This window comes from Macrobrachium nipponense, chromosome 23 (genome assembly GCF_015104395.2).
Source record: "Macrobrachium nipponense isolate FS-2020 chromosome 23, ASM1510439v2, whole genome shotgun sequence".
Taxonomy (NCBI): Eukaryota; Metazoa; Arthropoda; class Malacostraca; order Decapoda; family Palaemonidae; genus Macrobrachium; species Macrobrachium nipponense.
In genome coordinates, this window is record NC_061090.1 from 63,676,892 (window position 1) to 63,694,377 (window position 17,486).

Genomic DNA, 17,486 nt, shown 5'->3' on the forward strand with positions numbered 1-17,486 from the left:
TGTGTTTTAATCACACCAATTATAAAGCCACGGGCCACTGTCCTCATTAAGACCCTTTCACACGTTCTGTGACAAGGATAACTAGTTCTGCAATTTCAATGGATTCCTTGGAAAATAAGTAGTCATTAGTAGTTTTTATACGTGTTTTTCATTTTTATAAAAAAGCCTCTATAATATTTTCTAAATTAATATATATTATTTATCCTTATAAAGGAATCAACGATCTGAGTTGTTGCAGCACCCGACTAAATAAACATCTAACTTTTTGAAAGTTATTTGTCAATTTCAGTAGAAATAACGAGAACGTCGAAATCGGCCAGTGATTGATGAAGGAGCAGAAGAAAAAGGAAGCGATCTTTTTAATGGAAATGTTAAAATCGCTCCCATATGAAAGAAAGTAGTACGTTTGAAAGTTGAGGCAGTTCATCAGTCACAGCAAATCTTGAAATCCAAGAATTTTCCAAAAGGATTACCATTTTCTCACAGTGGCAAACTGTTTCGCTCCAAAATCGTATTTTCGATGATAGTGCTATGCTTCCAGAAGTTACCCTTGACAAGGCTGATGCTTCCCTGTCGCCTAAATCGTCTCTCCCTCGCGAAATACCGATAATATACAAATCGATAGATGAAAGGACAACGCCATAGCAACACTGTAAGCATTACGCGCGCGCGCACAAACATAGACAGCAGTGGCGGATTTAAGGGGAGGGGCACCTGCTAACGTCCCCCCCCCCCCACCATAATTAAATTTTTATAATAGGTACCCACTGCACACAAGTAAAATATTGATAGAAACGCCGAAAATATAAGGATAATTTGTATTTTTCTATCTGCATGTATTTCATGCTTGTATTTTCTAAGCTACAGCTGTTGTAAACATTGTAAAATCTTCATAATTATAATTCTCTCCGTCTCTCTCTCTCTCTCTCTCTCTCTCTCTCTCTCTCTCTCTCTCAGTACATACAATACTTTTGTGTATAAGATGTAAATTGAGCGTGCATATACCAAGATGTGTATGCATACCCATATAAATATTGATATATATGTACCGTATGTGTGTATGTGTTACTATGCGTGTAGATAAAATCTGAAGTGCCGCCTCCCTATGAAAGATTTCTAGATCCACACACACACACAGAGAAAATTTTTATTTCACCTTTTGATGCACTGTACATTCATTTCGGTAATGCAATAACTCAGTTTACGATTTGCATTTTAAGTACTACATTATCTTGCTTGCGACTTACTTTCTCTTTGTAATATCTATAGTAAACAACTATAAGAACTTTGAACAACTGAAAATAATGAAAAACTACATAAAATAACTTCTTCTTTTTGTCTGTAAATAGATTTCTCCATGCTACTTATCCAGAAGCATGCAGTAAACAACCATGCATTAATCTATGCGTAAATTATACGTATAACTAGAAATAAAATCTGGCAACACGGTGATGTGATAAAATGCATGCATATAAATATATATATATATATATATATATATATATATATATATATATATATATATATATATATATATATATATATGTACAAATGTACTTAACCTACCTTACAGCAACTCGATCGCCCGTGTCATTGATGGTCGAGACACCTAGCAGGTGATAGATGCCCATGCATGCAAGCAAGAGCACTATGCCAGCACCCATGCGGCGATTGTGGAACCTGGAAGACATCATCCTTCTGCAAGAACAGAAAGTTAATGATCATTCAATAAGTAGATTTGAGAGCTTCACATCATGACACATTACGACTACCACCACCGCTACTACTTGGGAAAGAAAAATAAAATAATGACGAGATCTAAATTTTCATTAAAGCCCTGTTTTTTATCACTAACTGGTTTACTGCCCATTACATTTACACTGTTGTTCTCATGCCATCATACTTCATATACTTGGCCACTGTTACAGTTTTCTATAAAGAAAAAAAAAATAGCCATCATTTTTACATTATCACCGTAATGCATTCAAGCCTTCAAATACAGAAGAAGAATTTCTGTATGAGGAGTGAATTAACTATTATGTTTATCAAGCTGACGTAACACACACATTTCAAGATACTGTTACAGAATTCTTCTGCTAGGAATGAAGTAGCCATCACAATAGCTTAGCGTGAAATTTACTAGCTATCACATTTAGTATCATGTTGCTGTAACGCAAACTTGTTAAGACCCTGTCACAAAATGACTCGCACTACGATGGAGCAACCATTACATTTGCATTTTTGTGGAAATGCACTCACTTTGCAGATTCAGATATAGAATTTCCCCGTGAAGCATAAACTACCCATCACATATATGTTGTTACTGTGATGCGCGAATTCTTCCGATAAGTATCAATGAGCTTAGCGTCATATTTTGCTATTTCTGGATTTCTCTACGAGGTATACATTAACTACTATCATATTATTGCAAAGCACTCAATGCTCTCATAGATTATCTCTATGGGAAATGAGCTAGCTTTTATTTGTACGTTGTTATTGTCCAAAATTAAACCGATATTTTGTATTAAGAATGATTTTACATAGAAGTGTTTCTAATATAGATAAAACCTCTGTAAAATAAATGTGTTGTGAATGAGTTACGAAATTTTCGATACAAGGCCAGGCACTTGCAGCCATTTAGTGCTTGGAACTGAAATAAAAAGGGGGTTAGGGTGAATGGCCAAGATAACGAGATCCAGATCATAAATGAGGCGATGTCCTTGCATTAAAGGTGGACCTGGGAGGGAAATGTCATATTGCATGAGAAGTAAATGAGAGGTTAGACGGCCAAAGGGTAGACGAAGAAGGAATGGAACTTAAGTAAAAGGCTAATAGTGGGGGCCCCTATGAAATCCCGTAGAATAGGAATGTTAATTTTTGGCTGACCGTTGTTTTAGCTTATTAGAAAAATATGTTGCCAACTTCTCTGTCACCTTTATCTATTTTCATCTAAATGTAAATTTTGGCAATTTACGTAAATATTTGGCACATTTCACTGATTTTACTTATGCCTAAAAGAAAAAATAAATTTGAGGAATTCAGCAAAAAAATTATTAATGTAAGAAGATTGATACTTCGAAATAACAAACTCCATTTTTTTTACAACCTACGAACGGCATAAAAAATCGTCTTTCTTGAAACAAATAATGAAATCCGATAATTCCAACAAAATGTTAGACATACTGCTTGAGATCGAGACATTTTATAAGGGTGATGAAAAACTAGGCATGATTCTTCGAAAACAGAAAAAAATATCTTTTTTCCCAATTTTCCTCATCAATAAAATAGTTACTAATCAAGCACATATAGCACATCTATATCAAAAGATCACTAATTTCATCCTCCTCATCATCCTCGTCTGGTCCACAGTTACACATTTCTGAACAGTGGAGACTCTGAGCTCTGAAAGTGCAGTGGGTCCTGCCATTTGTCTTTTTACATCCATATTCTATCAGACTGCTAACTGCTACTGGGCCGAGTGCAGTCTTCGTTCTTTTGGTCACTAGTTTACTTCCTTCAGCTCTCCACCCATAATCAATTGCACTTGGTAACTTGGGGTTAGGAACATGAGCGTGATGCCACATCATGGCTTGGAAGTGGGCACAGCAAACAGCTTCACGCAGGGCGCCCTTTGTTGGTGGTAGCTTCTGAGCTTTAAGCTGTTTTCTGCTGAACAGTTTCCACCTCAGATCACTGATAGTTGTTGTAGCTGTCCCAGGTTGATACAGCTGACATACATACAATTCCATGGCACCCTCTGTCTCAGCAGAAAGGTTGTCTGAGGCTCCAAGGACAGCAAATGCAGACAATACTTGTGGAGGACGCGTGTTTAGTGCTTGCCAACAAGAAAGCTTACCCTTGCCTGCAAATCTGCCTGTTTTGGTCAGCTCCAGTAAGAGCATGGGAACCAGGCAAAGCTTCAACTCTTTCCACACAAGTATGTTTGCTATTGGTACCAACCAGATTGGGCACTTTTTATATCCAATTCCCATGACAAAATAGGTGTCTTTACAAAACTGTTGATGGTAATAAATTGCAATTATAAACACATCATTGTCAGGTGACTGAATGTAGAGTTCTGTTGCACCTCTCTTCACAGCATTTAGGCAGTGCAGAATAATCTTTGTATCTGCCTCTTCTTGAGAGCTCTGGATGTCCTTAAGGTGGCAATAAACATTGTGGACTGTCTTTCAAAGTGCATAACTGCTTTATGTACTATAAATAGACTGTGGGTCCAGCCTTTGCTGCAGTGCTGGACAGAAACTGCTTAGTAGATACCTTTCCTACTAGTGTTTGGTCTTCAACATGATAGATAATCGTTGGCTGGATACCCTGGCATCTTTCTCTTGTAGATTCCTTCAGTGATATTGGAAGATCATATTGGTCAAACACAAGGTGGACCTCATCAAATTGTCCACTAGTTAACCTTATCCAAAGCCGTGCTGGAGTATTCAACCCACTGGGCAAAAGTTTTGATCCATGCTGGTTTACTCAGAGCTTGAACCAGTTTCATGCCATCTATCACAGTTACCTCTCTGACTGGCTGAACAACCTCATCTGTGGTAGTTTTCTGTGGCTGCAGACCATATTCATGTCAGTCCTCTTTGGGAAGCTTTTCTAGAGTAGTCATTAGATTACTCTTATCACTGTAGGGATGCAGAGTACCACTGATAGAGAAGAGTACTATTGAAAGGATTCTAAACTCATACTGGCCCAATAGCCTCCTTCACGTCCAACTCTGGCCTTGAGCGAGCAACAATGAGCATTCTGGGAAAAAGTAATCTATCATCCTTCAGCTGAACTTCTTGTTCTGCCTGTTTGTGTGTAACTGGCTTTCTTACACTTTTCTAAAGCTTTAATTGTGTTCTCTTCATTCTTGACTAGATATTAGCTTCATTTTTCTTTATTCTTTCCTAGACAAAGGCTACATACTACTCTTGACCAGTCTTATCTTGGGGACATAAATCATGTTGCACTTCAGAGAGTATCACAACTTTTGTAATCAGTTTACCAAATCTCCACCATCATATGTCACTGGGTTCATGGAGGCACAGATTACATTCTTCAGTTTGAGTATGTCCCTCTCTTGTCTAGACCATACAACATTAGATAAGTCATGATGTTCTGTTCGTGCTAAAGTTGATGAACCAGCCATGTGATACACCTTTTTAGCAAGACTGCTCAATTCTGGAGCTGTGAGGAAGAACCTCTCCCCTGCACTGGCATTCTGTTACTTTCATCACAAGGTTGACATGCTCCAGGGCATGATCCCCTCCCACAGTGCAGAATGGTATTATGTTCTTGCGTACTGAGAGATTTCCATTGATGAATTCTTCATATATGTTGGGATCCATTGTCTTTACAGCAGACATTACTGCCAGGTAGAGTGGAACAAGTCTGACATATATTTGCTTGTCTAAAGCAAAGAAGCACTTGCACAGCATATCCAGTAATGACAGATGAGGCTCCCAAATTCCATCACAAGTTGCTCAGATGAATATGTATATGTGATATGCATGTAGCCTATCACAAATTCAAAGAGTGGGTTGCTTACTTCCTCTCTTTCCTTTATCACAGGCATAGCTTCCAGTTTTGATTTGCTCAAAAGCATTCAACATGTTCTCCTCTGCCTGCAACATTTCCTCTTGGTCCCGTTTTCCACAACTGTTGTTAATTCTTTGCACTGACACAAAAGATGGGTCTTTCAGGTGTGGATGCTCTTGAAAGAATTCCTTCACATATAAGTCATACAGAGCCTGGACTGTTGTTATATGTGCTTCTGAAGCCCTTTTCATTTGCTTTGCTTTTAGTATCTGTCTTGTCGCAGTAGGGCCACATATATCTACTTCAATCCAGGCATCCAGTGTGTCACCACAAATAATATACTCCAGCTCGCTGATGCATAATCCTGCTCAAAATGGCTACCATAAGTGCTGTAAGGAATTGTAATGCATGCATAGGGAAGAAATCAGCATAAGAACATTCATATCCTCTTTATATCCTCAAAAACACTCACAGTGATCCAGTTTTGACAGTGATCCAGTTTTGGACTGCATTCACTCTCACAGTTTGAACTGTCCTCAAGGTCATTTGAAACAATTAAAACATTGGCAACATCATTCTTTTTCGTTTTTTATAGTCCCTACAGTACATTTATAATGCTTGCCAAAATTTAACAAGCATATTCTACGGGAGTCGATATTTATATGTAGGCTCCCTCACTATAAATAGTGGGTTCAGCTGGGGAAAGTAGACTTTTAGAAATGCCTACAGTTCACCATGTGAGGTCACAGAGTCACAAGCCTTTAAGAGGAATAAGCCTTTTATTATATCCCAACAGATCTGCCTGTATTTAGCACCTGTCACTCTATGTGAAGGGAGGCACAATGATGAAGTGGCCAGAGGAATTACAAAATGAATGAAGTTATTAAAATATTTAGAATATAATATATGAAATTTATTCACAAACTAAACATGAAGTTTTCCACCGCGGACGATCTTAAGTCAGAAGAGTTCTAAAAGGGGTCTTCCTTACAATAGCTCATTGCTTCCAGCCTATGCTGAAATGAATAACTTCGAGCTGAATCACAGAATTCTCCTTGTGCGTGAGGCAACTGGGGAGGAGATGTATGTATTGACTTTCTTTCTCTCTCTTGTTTGCTTTCAATTCTCATTGTTTTCGGTATATGCTTGCATAACATGGAGATGTTACGTAATCCTGGTTAACTTAGGCAGTATGGAAATATCTTGCATAAACAGACTACATAAAACTAACATCTTGCTGTGCAATCACTTCTTCAAACTAAACATATGCATGAAATTATCATAAGACGATACAAAGTTTCTTGAACATCAGAGACTCTTTTTTATTTACTCATAGAAAACAAATGATTCATCCAGCCGCGAAACTCCAAAAGAGAACAGTACTAAAGGAAACTATACTTAAACAAAATTATAATCTTGCTTTGACAGCTTAACCCAACTTACAGAAGGTTGTCCTTCATTTTTTCTTGCTTAGCCTGCTCAAGTAATCAACACAAACATTGGGGTTCCCTGGAATGCTCTCTGCCTGAAACATATAGGTGCATAGTGATGTGGCCCACCTCATGATTATTCCTTGGGCTCACTGTCAGCCTTGCAATGCTAAATGTATGCAAGCGATATACATTTAGCATTGCACTCGATTTTTCTTGGGTTCCCCACTTACATAGGCAGTTGCAAATATGCCGTCAACAAAATCTTGCAGTAGTATACCTCCTGGTTGTTGCATGAAAATCCAAGTAATATCCAAAGTATATGTGCATTTCCTAAAGTCTGCTTTAATTTATTTAAAGCCTTAGTTGAAGTTCAGGTATTATTTTTCTCGATGTTGGAGTTTATATCCTGAGACTGCCTGTTTTACTCATGCTCAAATCATTCACAAATTTGCTGTTATTAAGTTATTGACAGAAAAATAGTTGTCTACTTGGATTTTTTCGAAGTTGTTTGTTTATGCTACACTTTCTGCGAATGACGCTCTCGATTGGATTTTTTTTTTCCAAGGGCATTGTGGGTAAGGACTGCTTACATACTTGTCACGAAATTTGTGAACTCCATTTCTCCCAACCTAAATCTCCACCTACATTCTCAATTTAGCATGAGGACAAGGCAGCAGGAGCACTGGTTCCCCTTGTGTAAGAATCATTGCATGTAAAATATCCTTCTGAAGCTGCTTAATCACACGAACTGTCTTGTTGTGAGCCACGGTTACCTTAATTCTAATAAAATAACCATGAATTTTAGAATCCTTCAATTACAAGAAAGAAAAGTCCAACTCGAGGTAATGAGGCTTGCTGAGCAGGACCCAGCCTTCTCCTTTTATTGTCATACAAAGATTTTCCATTCCCATTCTGTATCAGCCAGGGTTTGTTTTAATTAACAGGATTTGTGTAATATCAGCGTGACTATCAGTGTAATCTGCCTTTTTCTTATGTTGAATTTATCAGGTTTTTTCGACTTATCAATTTCTCTACTTTTTTAGTTGTTTGTGTGCCTCAGTTTCATTTGGTCTGGTGTTGCAGCACTTTTTCATTAATATGTGTTTCAATCGTTTAATTGTGCATTTTAGAGTAAAAGAGGGTTATTTTTGTAATAAAACTTGCGAAATTTAGTCTTATTTCACTCGACCTTCGCAGAGGCTATCTCTCTCCAATGACATCAGGAAAGAATCGGGATCCAGTCATGGGGCAAAATTCACAACAGTTTTGGTCCTTCAAACCAAATAGCCAAAGTCAGCAAGTGGAAAACATTGGGTGTTTAATGCTGTTAATAGTGTATTTAGTAAGAAACAATTTGGCCGTGGACTCATCCAAAATAGCCTGGGATAGGCTGATAGGTTTTCGTGGTGACTATTGTAATCTGAGAATACTCTCTGCTGAATCGGTTCATTGTTGTAAAGTTTTCAGTCTATTAATCAACAATGGCTGCAGTTGCCATCACACAAATTGATTCCTTGTTTGTTCTCCTCTTTGATTTTCTGATCAGAGCTCAGAGAGAGTTGTTAATCATGTAACGTGTAAGTATATAAGAATTTGCTAGATCACATTCAAGTGGACGAACATTTATGGACCTATAGTATCTCACATCCAACTCATATTGAGACTCGATTGAGACAAATGCTCGATGAAGCCAGTCAGGCTATTGCACTTCCCCTTAATAGAATCGGCTATCTTGCCAGTGCACTTCAGCGACACACTTGGTTACCTAAATTGAAGGAGCTCCCCTTACCGGTGTTTAAAGGGGAAATAAGTGAGTTCGTAACATCCAGAGTTGTTTGACGTACAAGGGAACAATCAAAACAATCTAGACAGAGTAACTAAGTTCACTTATTTGTTGGGTACTCTTGAGGGAGGAGCCACTGAAGGTTGTAAAAGCTTTGAGCATAACAGCAGCAAAAGTACTATGGCAACCAACGTCAGACATTGGTTATTCTGCATTGGTGGTTACCTAGTATATGTGTACCGAAATTCGATCTTGTGGATTTCGAGAATTTTAGGATTAAACTTTCACTATTAGCTGAACAGATCAAACGTCTAAGCAAATCACTGTTAGATCAAGGCATGTTGATGAGTCTGATCAATCAGAAACTATCTCAAGATAACGTATACTCAAAAGTTGTAGAATATTTACGTAAATGTGATTACAATCTATATCAATTCCTAGAAGTGCTTGATTTTGTTATTAGATATTTGGAAGATGGTGCATTACAGAAAGGGCAAGATATTTCTCATACCTCACACTGCAGTGTCCCTTTTGTAACAGAGATCATTCAGTCTACACTGTGCAAAACACGACACTGTCACAGTAAACAAACACCAATTAGAATTATCAGAGATGTTTCAATTGCTTGAATTAGGGTCATAGTAGCAAGCAGTGTAGTAACAGACGTAACTGCAAACTGTGTAGTAAACAGCGTCACAGCCTCATAAGTAAGAATAGCAGTAATAATAAAGCTTGGTCAAATAAGTCTCCCATGCAAAACACTATGCACACGTAGAGAATTGCTCACCTACTCATGCAACTTACAAGCCCATAAAAGTCAAAATAAACCCCTTAATCCTGTAAACTAATGTAAATGAAGTCAGTAATACACAAATGGGTTTAAAAAAAACCATGTATAAATGCTAAAGTAGTTAATAATAAGACTTCAGCTGATTTACCAGTCACGTTGCTTCCTGCAGCAACACCCATTTTGTTTACACAGAATCAACAGGTTTGTACTAGAATGATTTTCTATACTAGATGTCAGCGAAGCTTCATATCAAGTAGCTTTGGCCCATAAGATGAAATTGTCTGTAGTAAAAGTTTCCTTAAACATAGCACCTTTTAGTTCACAAGTTATTGTTAGTGAATATGATGTAGGCTTGATCTATGGTCCTTTACAGTGGCTTGATCTATGGTCCTTTACAGTGGCCAAGAGTGTGGCATTTGTGAGAATGCCAGTCTGGAGGTAGGGCAATTTCCTACCTTGCCCACCAGAGGGCAAACCTGCAGGCTAACCTAGTCCTTAAATGGAGAGACACTGACTTGACTCGCCTGACCAGGACCTTGGGACCCGAGTCCACGATGACCCTCCTCTCTCATACAGAGATGGTGGATGCTGCCGGTCACAAGCAAAAGGCAGTCGATAATGACCACCTCGTCTGCCAGGCAGTGACGAGGTCATTGGGACCTTTACATGTCACTGTGGCCAGACCTTCAGGTCAGGCTTCCTCTTCCTCAGGCCCTAAGAAGACTCAACCATCTAAGGTCGCTAGAGTATAAATCCAGCATTCTTCTTCTTCCTCTTCTGCATAGAATTGTCACTTTCAGCCCTCCTCTTCCTCAGGGAAGGCAGGTAATGGTAGCTGCTACCATCAGTTGGGGATGCCTGACATGCCATTGGGCAACTTGGCAACAATATGGTGTTGAGAGACTGGGTAGTGGATATCCTTCAGGAAGGGTATTTATTCCTTTTTGAATCTCAGCCTCCCCTCACCGATCTCCTGGTCCATTTCCAAGCTTACGTACCTGGTTTGTCAAAAGACATGGCACTCAAGGAAGAAGTGCAAGCCATGCTGACCAAGGGCATGATAGAAGTCGTCTAGGAACAGTCCCCAAGATTTTACAGCCACATCTTTCTTGTAGAGAAAGCTTCAGGGGGTTGGAGACCATTCATAGACCTTTCTCCCCTGAACCGATTTGTTCACTAAATGTGGTTCACAATGGAGACAGTGCGTTCAGTGCTGGCCTACATCTGTAATATTCAAAGTACATGATAAAAGTAATGAAGGACATTCCTTAGAAGTAACACATAGCTCCTAATCAGGTCAGGGGTCGATGAGGAAAGTATGCCAAAAACCACAGTCACAGGATGCGAGTGAAGGCTAGCTAAGCATAAATAGAAAACATACAAACGTCAAACCTTCTTGCACAGGGACCTACTTTGGCTCTCATGATAACTTAAAATGACGAGTCGTATTAACCTAAAAAGAGGTGTTCATTTGTACACACGCATCTTTTGTTAGGTTTGCTAACCTATCGCATTGTAAATCACTCTGTAAGAGATCACTTCCTTTTCTCCCTCCGTTTGTCATAGACATCCAACTCTTCTCTGAAAAACCTATCTCACAATGTAACGTTTTAAAGAATATATCTATTTTGGGCTACCTCTGTGTTTCCACAACATTCCTCCAATCAACCCTAGAAACATGGAGAAAGAGTTCAGAATATATCTTCCTGCCTGTAGAGAGAGAGAGAGAGAGAGAGAGAGAGAGAGAGAGGGACTCTGTGAACCTCTCCCTGACAAAACGCTGTTCGCATCAGCGAACCAAAAGTACTTACCGAGGCCTGTGTATGATACTTAGGTGTATCCAAGTCCTTTTACATCTAGGAGAATGACTTCATGCTGATGGTGGATCTGAAGGATGTGTATTTCCAAATACCCATCCATTACTCTTGAGGTACCTCGATGATTTGTTAATCCTGGCAAGCTCCCACTTGCAGTTGCTTCAGGACAAGGATTGACTTCTTGAGTTTTGCCACATCCTCAGGATTGTGATAAAGTTAAAGAAGTCGGATCTCACACCCAGGCAGAGGATTACGTAACTGGTCATGCTGATTGATAGTGTAGCAGCAAGAGTCTCCCCTTCAGGCTCTTGCATCAGCAAGTTCAGGAAGGTAGCGCAGCTGTTCCTGTCTCAATAGGAACAATGGCAAGTGGTAGTCAGTCACCTGTCGTCCTTGGAGAAGCTGGTCCCTCATGGGCGCTGACACCTACGTTCCCTACAATGGAGAGTGAGGGAACACTGGTCTCGAGATCATTGATTCTTCCTCATTCCTCTATCAGAGGAGGTGAGGAGGGACTTGGATTGGTAGCTGGATGACAGGAACCCTTGCATACTCCCCCTCCTGACATGCTTCTGTATTTGGATGCATTAACCGAGGGATGGGGCACACACCTGGAGGAGTTGCTGACCTCAGGGGTGTGGGACCAACACAACAGATACCTCCACATCAATGCCCCGGAACTCAAGGAGGACTTCTGGCCCTTCAAAAATTTCAGGACAGAGTAATGGGGCACTCAGTTGTGCTGATGAGCAACAACACCACGGCAGTGGTCAACATGCAGGGGGCCTCGTTTCTCCTCAGCTCCATCAGTTGACAATGCAGATACACGAGTGGGTGGTGGCTCACTCAGTAGAATTGTCAGCCAGATACATTCTGGGCAGGAGGAATGTATTGGTAGGAAACTCAGTCGGCAGAATCAGGTGATAGGGACAGAGTGGTCCCTACACAAGGATGTAGCCGAGAGGTTGTTCAACCTGTGGGGCCAACCAGCAATAGACTTGTTCACAACAGAAAACTTCAGATATTCTGTTCAGTTATACTAGACCCATGGGTGGCTGCAGAAGATCCATTCCAGACCTCATGGAACAACCTCGATGTCTAAGCCTCCCCTCCATTCTGCCTGATTCGTGTGATCAGCAGGGTGCTGACCACCCTGAATCTCAGAATGATACTGGTAGGTCCCAAATGGCCTAGGGCCGTTTGGTATCCCGATATGCTGACCCTTCTCTCCAAAGCACCAAGAGAGCTGCACCAGTGGCACAACCTCCTGTGCCAACCACACATAGAGCGGTACCATCAGGCAGTGCAGACCTCAGCTCTTCACGCTTGGTCAGAATGCCGGAAAACTTCCAATCATTCATTCATTCATTCTTCACGCTTGGAGGTTATCCACCATCTCTTGTGAGCAAGAGGCTTTTCACGCCTCACTGCAGTAGAGATGTCACAATACCTCAGGAAGTCTCCCCTGCAGCCGTATACCAGGGAAAGCGGGCCATCTTCTGTGGTTGGTGCTGTCAAAGGGGTATCCCTCCAGTCTGAGCCACTCTTCAGCAGGTTGTGGACCTCCTCGTCTGCCATAGCTGAGAGAAACTTCTCTCCGTTTCAGCAGTAAAGGGCTATTGAGCCACCCTCAGCTTAGTTCTGCGGCCGAAAGGAATTGATATCTCTTCTTCTAGAGATATCTCTCTTGTTGAGAAGTTTCAAGAGGTCTTGCCTACCCAGGGATCTCAGGCCCCCTGCTTGTGACTCACATTCTAGGGAGTCTGACTTGCACTCCTTATGAACTTTACAATAGTCATCAGGCAGGGATCTGACACTCAAAATCATCTTTTTGCTTGAAGACAGTAGGCAAACTACATGCGATTTCTCTCAATGTGAAACACTCTAGGGGATGGGGATCAGTTATGCTCAGTTTTGTCCCGGATTTTGTAGCAAAGACGCCAGGTTCGATTCCCTTATGATCCCCTCCCTAGAGGACTTCGTAGACAATGATGCGGATGAGATGTTGCCGTGTCCTGTTACAATGCTGCGGCCCTGCCTGAAGAGGACTCGACACCTCCATCCTGAGTGTCGACAACTCTTTGTTAGCACTGGCTCTTCCAAGAAGGAAGTGTCAAAGGACCCGATTTCCTTCTGGCTTTGTGAAGCTGTCTGAAGGGCGTACTCAACTGCTGGAGTGGCCAACACTGATCACCCCAGACCGAGAGCCCACAAGGTCAAGAGCATCGCCCCTACCTTCGCATTCCGGAAGAATCTGTTGGCACACTAGGTACTAAAGGTGGAAGTGTGATCAAGACCGATCACCTTCACCTCCTTCTACCTCTGCAATGTTGCACACAAGTTGTTGGACACTTTTTCCTTGGGACCTGTGGTGGCTGCTCAACAAGTTACCCGGCTCCTCTAACAGGAAAGATTAGCATCTCGCCTTAGATTTACATTTGCAAATGAGAGTATGAACATGGGTGACTGGCTGACTTCTCCTCCATGCCCCATCTTTCTCCTCTTCCCTCAGGCAGAAAGTGGAATGGCCATCACATACTGGAACTGGCTATGATGCAGGTAAGTGACATGACTGAGTACCCATTCTTTTGTCATAGACAACAGACGCATCTGCTTTACTCTTGCAAAAACCCACTGCTTGTATTTTGCCTTGCTGTCATTGACTCTCAGATTCATCCAAGCTTGTTTTCTCCAATAAAAATGCCTTGCCCTCCATAGGAGGAAAGCCCAGATGTCTGATGAATGATCTCACAGTTCATTTACACCGATCTATTCATCAGAGGCACAATTCGTTCCCTAATTCTTATGACCAAGGTTCGAATCAAGGTGAGCGAGCTCCAGTCAGCTCAGGTGACTTATATCAGAATCCTCCCTCCAATTATGAGTCTTCCTAATGTAAAGGACCGATGGTTTATATACCATGTAGGAACATATCACAGTTTTTTTAAAGTAAACTGTATTTTCCTAACTATAGAAACCTGACGCCCTGTACACATTTGGCCCACTTCATGCCACCCCTCATTCTGCTATTCCTGGGCCAAAATCAAAGTGGTATGCATATACCTGGGTGAGAGGTGCTCTCCCACCCAGGTGGTAGTTCAACTACCGTACTACCTTGCTATAAAAGCCTAGTGGCTGTTTCTTACTCTGCTGAAGGTAATTCCTAATGTAACTGACATTAGTTTTGTATAGTTAGGACAAATATAATTTACCTGCAGGGCATGCATCATCGCCTTTGAGCCCCTTCTAAGACGAACACCACCTCCCTCCCTCCATACTGTCCGAACCAGAATGTCGCACCCATTTGCCAACATTTGAGGCAATCTGGTGCATCTGTTACCTCCTATCGTGCCACACAAGGAAATGTACCAGGCTTTAACTACGAATCAGCTATGCCACCAGTATTTTTGCCTCACCAAAGCACTCAGACATTTCAGACAACATTAGCCATAAGGCTACCTGAGTTTGTTGCAAGAGCAATATGACTTCCAGGTGGGGTCTGCAACAGTAGTGCGAGTAAGATACAGTGTGATGGTCAAGTTAGAACAGCGCAAGCCCGACTAAACTGTTTACCTCTAGGAAGAATCATTGAAGTCATGAGATCAGTTAAAATTCTCTATGAAATGGAGGAAAATCTGAGGGCCATCAAGCATATTGTACCACTTGAGGTGAATGCCCATGACGACGATGCAGTCAAGAGGGAAGAAGACAAAGCAGCAGACGTAGGATACAATGACAGAACCAGGTTAGAGTAGGATACAACAACAGAACGAGTTTAGAGAACATAAACAAAAAATAGCTCTCTCTCTCTCTCTCTCTCTCTCTCAATATGATGAGTTAGCAGGAAGGGAACTGGCATTTCTCATCTATGAGATCAATAACAGCCCTAATCAAAAAGATACAAAAGTATTCATAGACATATTGGAAAGATGTGATCCTTCAAACTGGAACAAGTCAGCAGAAAATATTATAAAAATAATTGAAGAAGTACCAAATAAAATTCAAGTGGTCAGGAGACTTATAAAGAAAATTTATATCAATCAACACATTCCAACAAAGAAAATTAATAAGGTGAATATTGTGAATATACTAACTGATGCAATAGGAAAACGAATGCCTAAAGCATGTAAACTGTGTAAGGTGTGGTATAGCTTTGTAAATCCACAAAACCTGATCGGGAAATGCTTTGCATGCAACATACCCCTGCATCTTCAATGCGCAGAAGTCCGGCAAAATACAAGTAAGGATACAGAGTATTTTGCTCAACATGTCTATCATAGATAGATAATGTTATCAAATCGAGACTTAATGTGCAAATAGTAGAGGATGAAGAAGATGAGGAAGAGGAAGAAGAGGAAAATGGAAAAGAAGAAAATAAAACTGAAATGATGGAAAAAATAATAAAAACAAAGAGCAGGACAAGAGTATGGATGCAGAGATACTCACAGATACTACATATGAGGCAATACAGCAGCATACATACGAAGAAATAAATTACGACATGACAACACAAAATAAAATCCCGAATAGGCTTTACCCAGATCTTCATACTGATGGGAAAGAGCAAGAAAAAAAGAAAATAAATACACAGTCTGCACCCTTTTGAAAAGAGGGAATTGCAGATTCGGTGAAGGATGTTACTACAAACATCCCAAGGTATGTCACAAATATGAGATTTATGGTAAATGTGCATACCTAGATGAGGATGAATGCAGAGATCGACATCCAAAAATAGGCAAAAAGTTAAAAGAAGGAAAAGTATGTAAGTTCAACAAAAAATGTAAATATATGCATCCTGTTGCCATGAGGCAAAATAAATTAAATAATAAAATCCAAAATAAAAAAGAAACAAATAAAAGAAAGGAACAAAGAACATGATGTGAAGGAAAAAAAATAAGCCATCACCGCGTTATGGAATGTCAGCATCGAGAATGCAAGCATCAGCTCCAAGATACAGTGCAAGGAACAAGCCCAGTATATACGATGCCAGGGGATGGTACAGATATGGTGATAATTGCAGATTCATACACAAAATGAATAATTATGAAGAAGGAAGATCAAATATATTGGAGAAGCTGGATTTTTTAATGTCAGAATTTCTGGAAATGAAAAAAAGAAAAACATACCAGAACAGGAAAGAGACGTCGGAAAATCCTTATTATTATCCATATTAAATTTTGGGGATAACACGCAAACCATCATAGTGATGAATGCGCAGGGTTTAGTTATGAGTAACTCAAAAAGAAAAATAGAGTTCTTAAAAGAATTAACCCAAACTGAAAAAAATAGATATACTGAATATAAGTGAAACCTGGTATTCCCAAGAGACTGGTAATGATGATCAGATAAAAGGGTTCTAAACTTATAGATCAGACAGAAAAAATAGGAATCAAGGGGGAACTTCGATATATGGGAGAGACATGAAACAAGGAAAAATATATGAGAAATATAGTAACTCAGAATGTGAATTAATAGCAGTAGAAATTGAATCTGAAAAATTAATGAACATCGTAATATATAGACCCCCTAATACTAAAGAGTTTGACCCAAAAACAGAAAAATTGGATGATATATTTAAAAATCACAAAGACTGGACTATTCTCCTATCCGCAGACTTTAATTTTCATTTCGTAGATTGGCAAGAATGAATAGGAGATGGTGGTTGTATTTATACATATAAAAAAGAGAATAATAGTAGTGCATAAGATGAATAAAATAAGAATAGAAATAGGCCCTCTAAGAAATGAAGGGAGATTAATGAATGAAAAAAAGGAAATATGCAACATATTAGCAGAAAGATATAAGAGAGAATTTACCCCTAGAATTGATAATGAAGATAATGATACAGAAATAAGGGATGAAATAGTGAATATTTATCAGACATAGATATTAATGAAGCCGATATTGTGCAGGCTATTAATGAAATTAAAAATGGATCAGCAGCCGGGCCTGATGGTGTTCCTGCCATTTTGTTAAAGAAAGTAGTTCATTCTATCAAAAAGCCGCTTGCAATATTATTAAAGCAAAGTGTAGATACAGGCAAGATTTATGATGAGAATAAATTAGCTTATATTACCCCTACTGTCAAAAGTGGATCAAGACTAGAGCAAGTAATTATA

The 17,486-nt window shown here is 39.9% G+C and overlaps 1 protein-coding gene across 3 annotated transcripts in view; it reads right to left on the reverse strand.

Moving 5' to 3' along the window:
- The window catches only part of LOC135201342 (uncharacterized), a 218,479-nt gene that overhangs the window by 175,355 nt on the left and 25,638 nt on the right, over positions 1-17,486 (reverse strand). For all 3 annotated transcript variants that reach the window (XM_064230195.1, XM_064230202.1, XM_064230190.1), the window contains exon 2: positions 1,567-1,698. In XM_064230195.1, coding sequence (XP_064086265.1) covers positions 1,567-1,694 — 128 coding nt within the window. In that variant the 5' untranslated portion in view covers positions 1,695-1,698. The remainder of the gene's footprint in view (positions 1-1,566; positions 1,699-17,486) is intronic.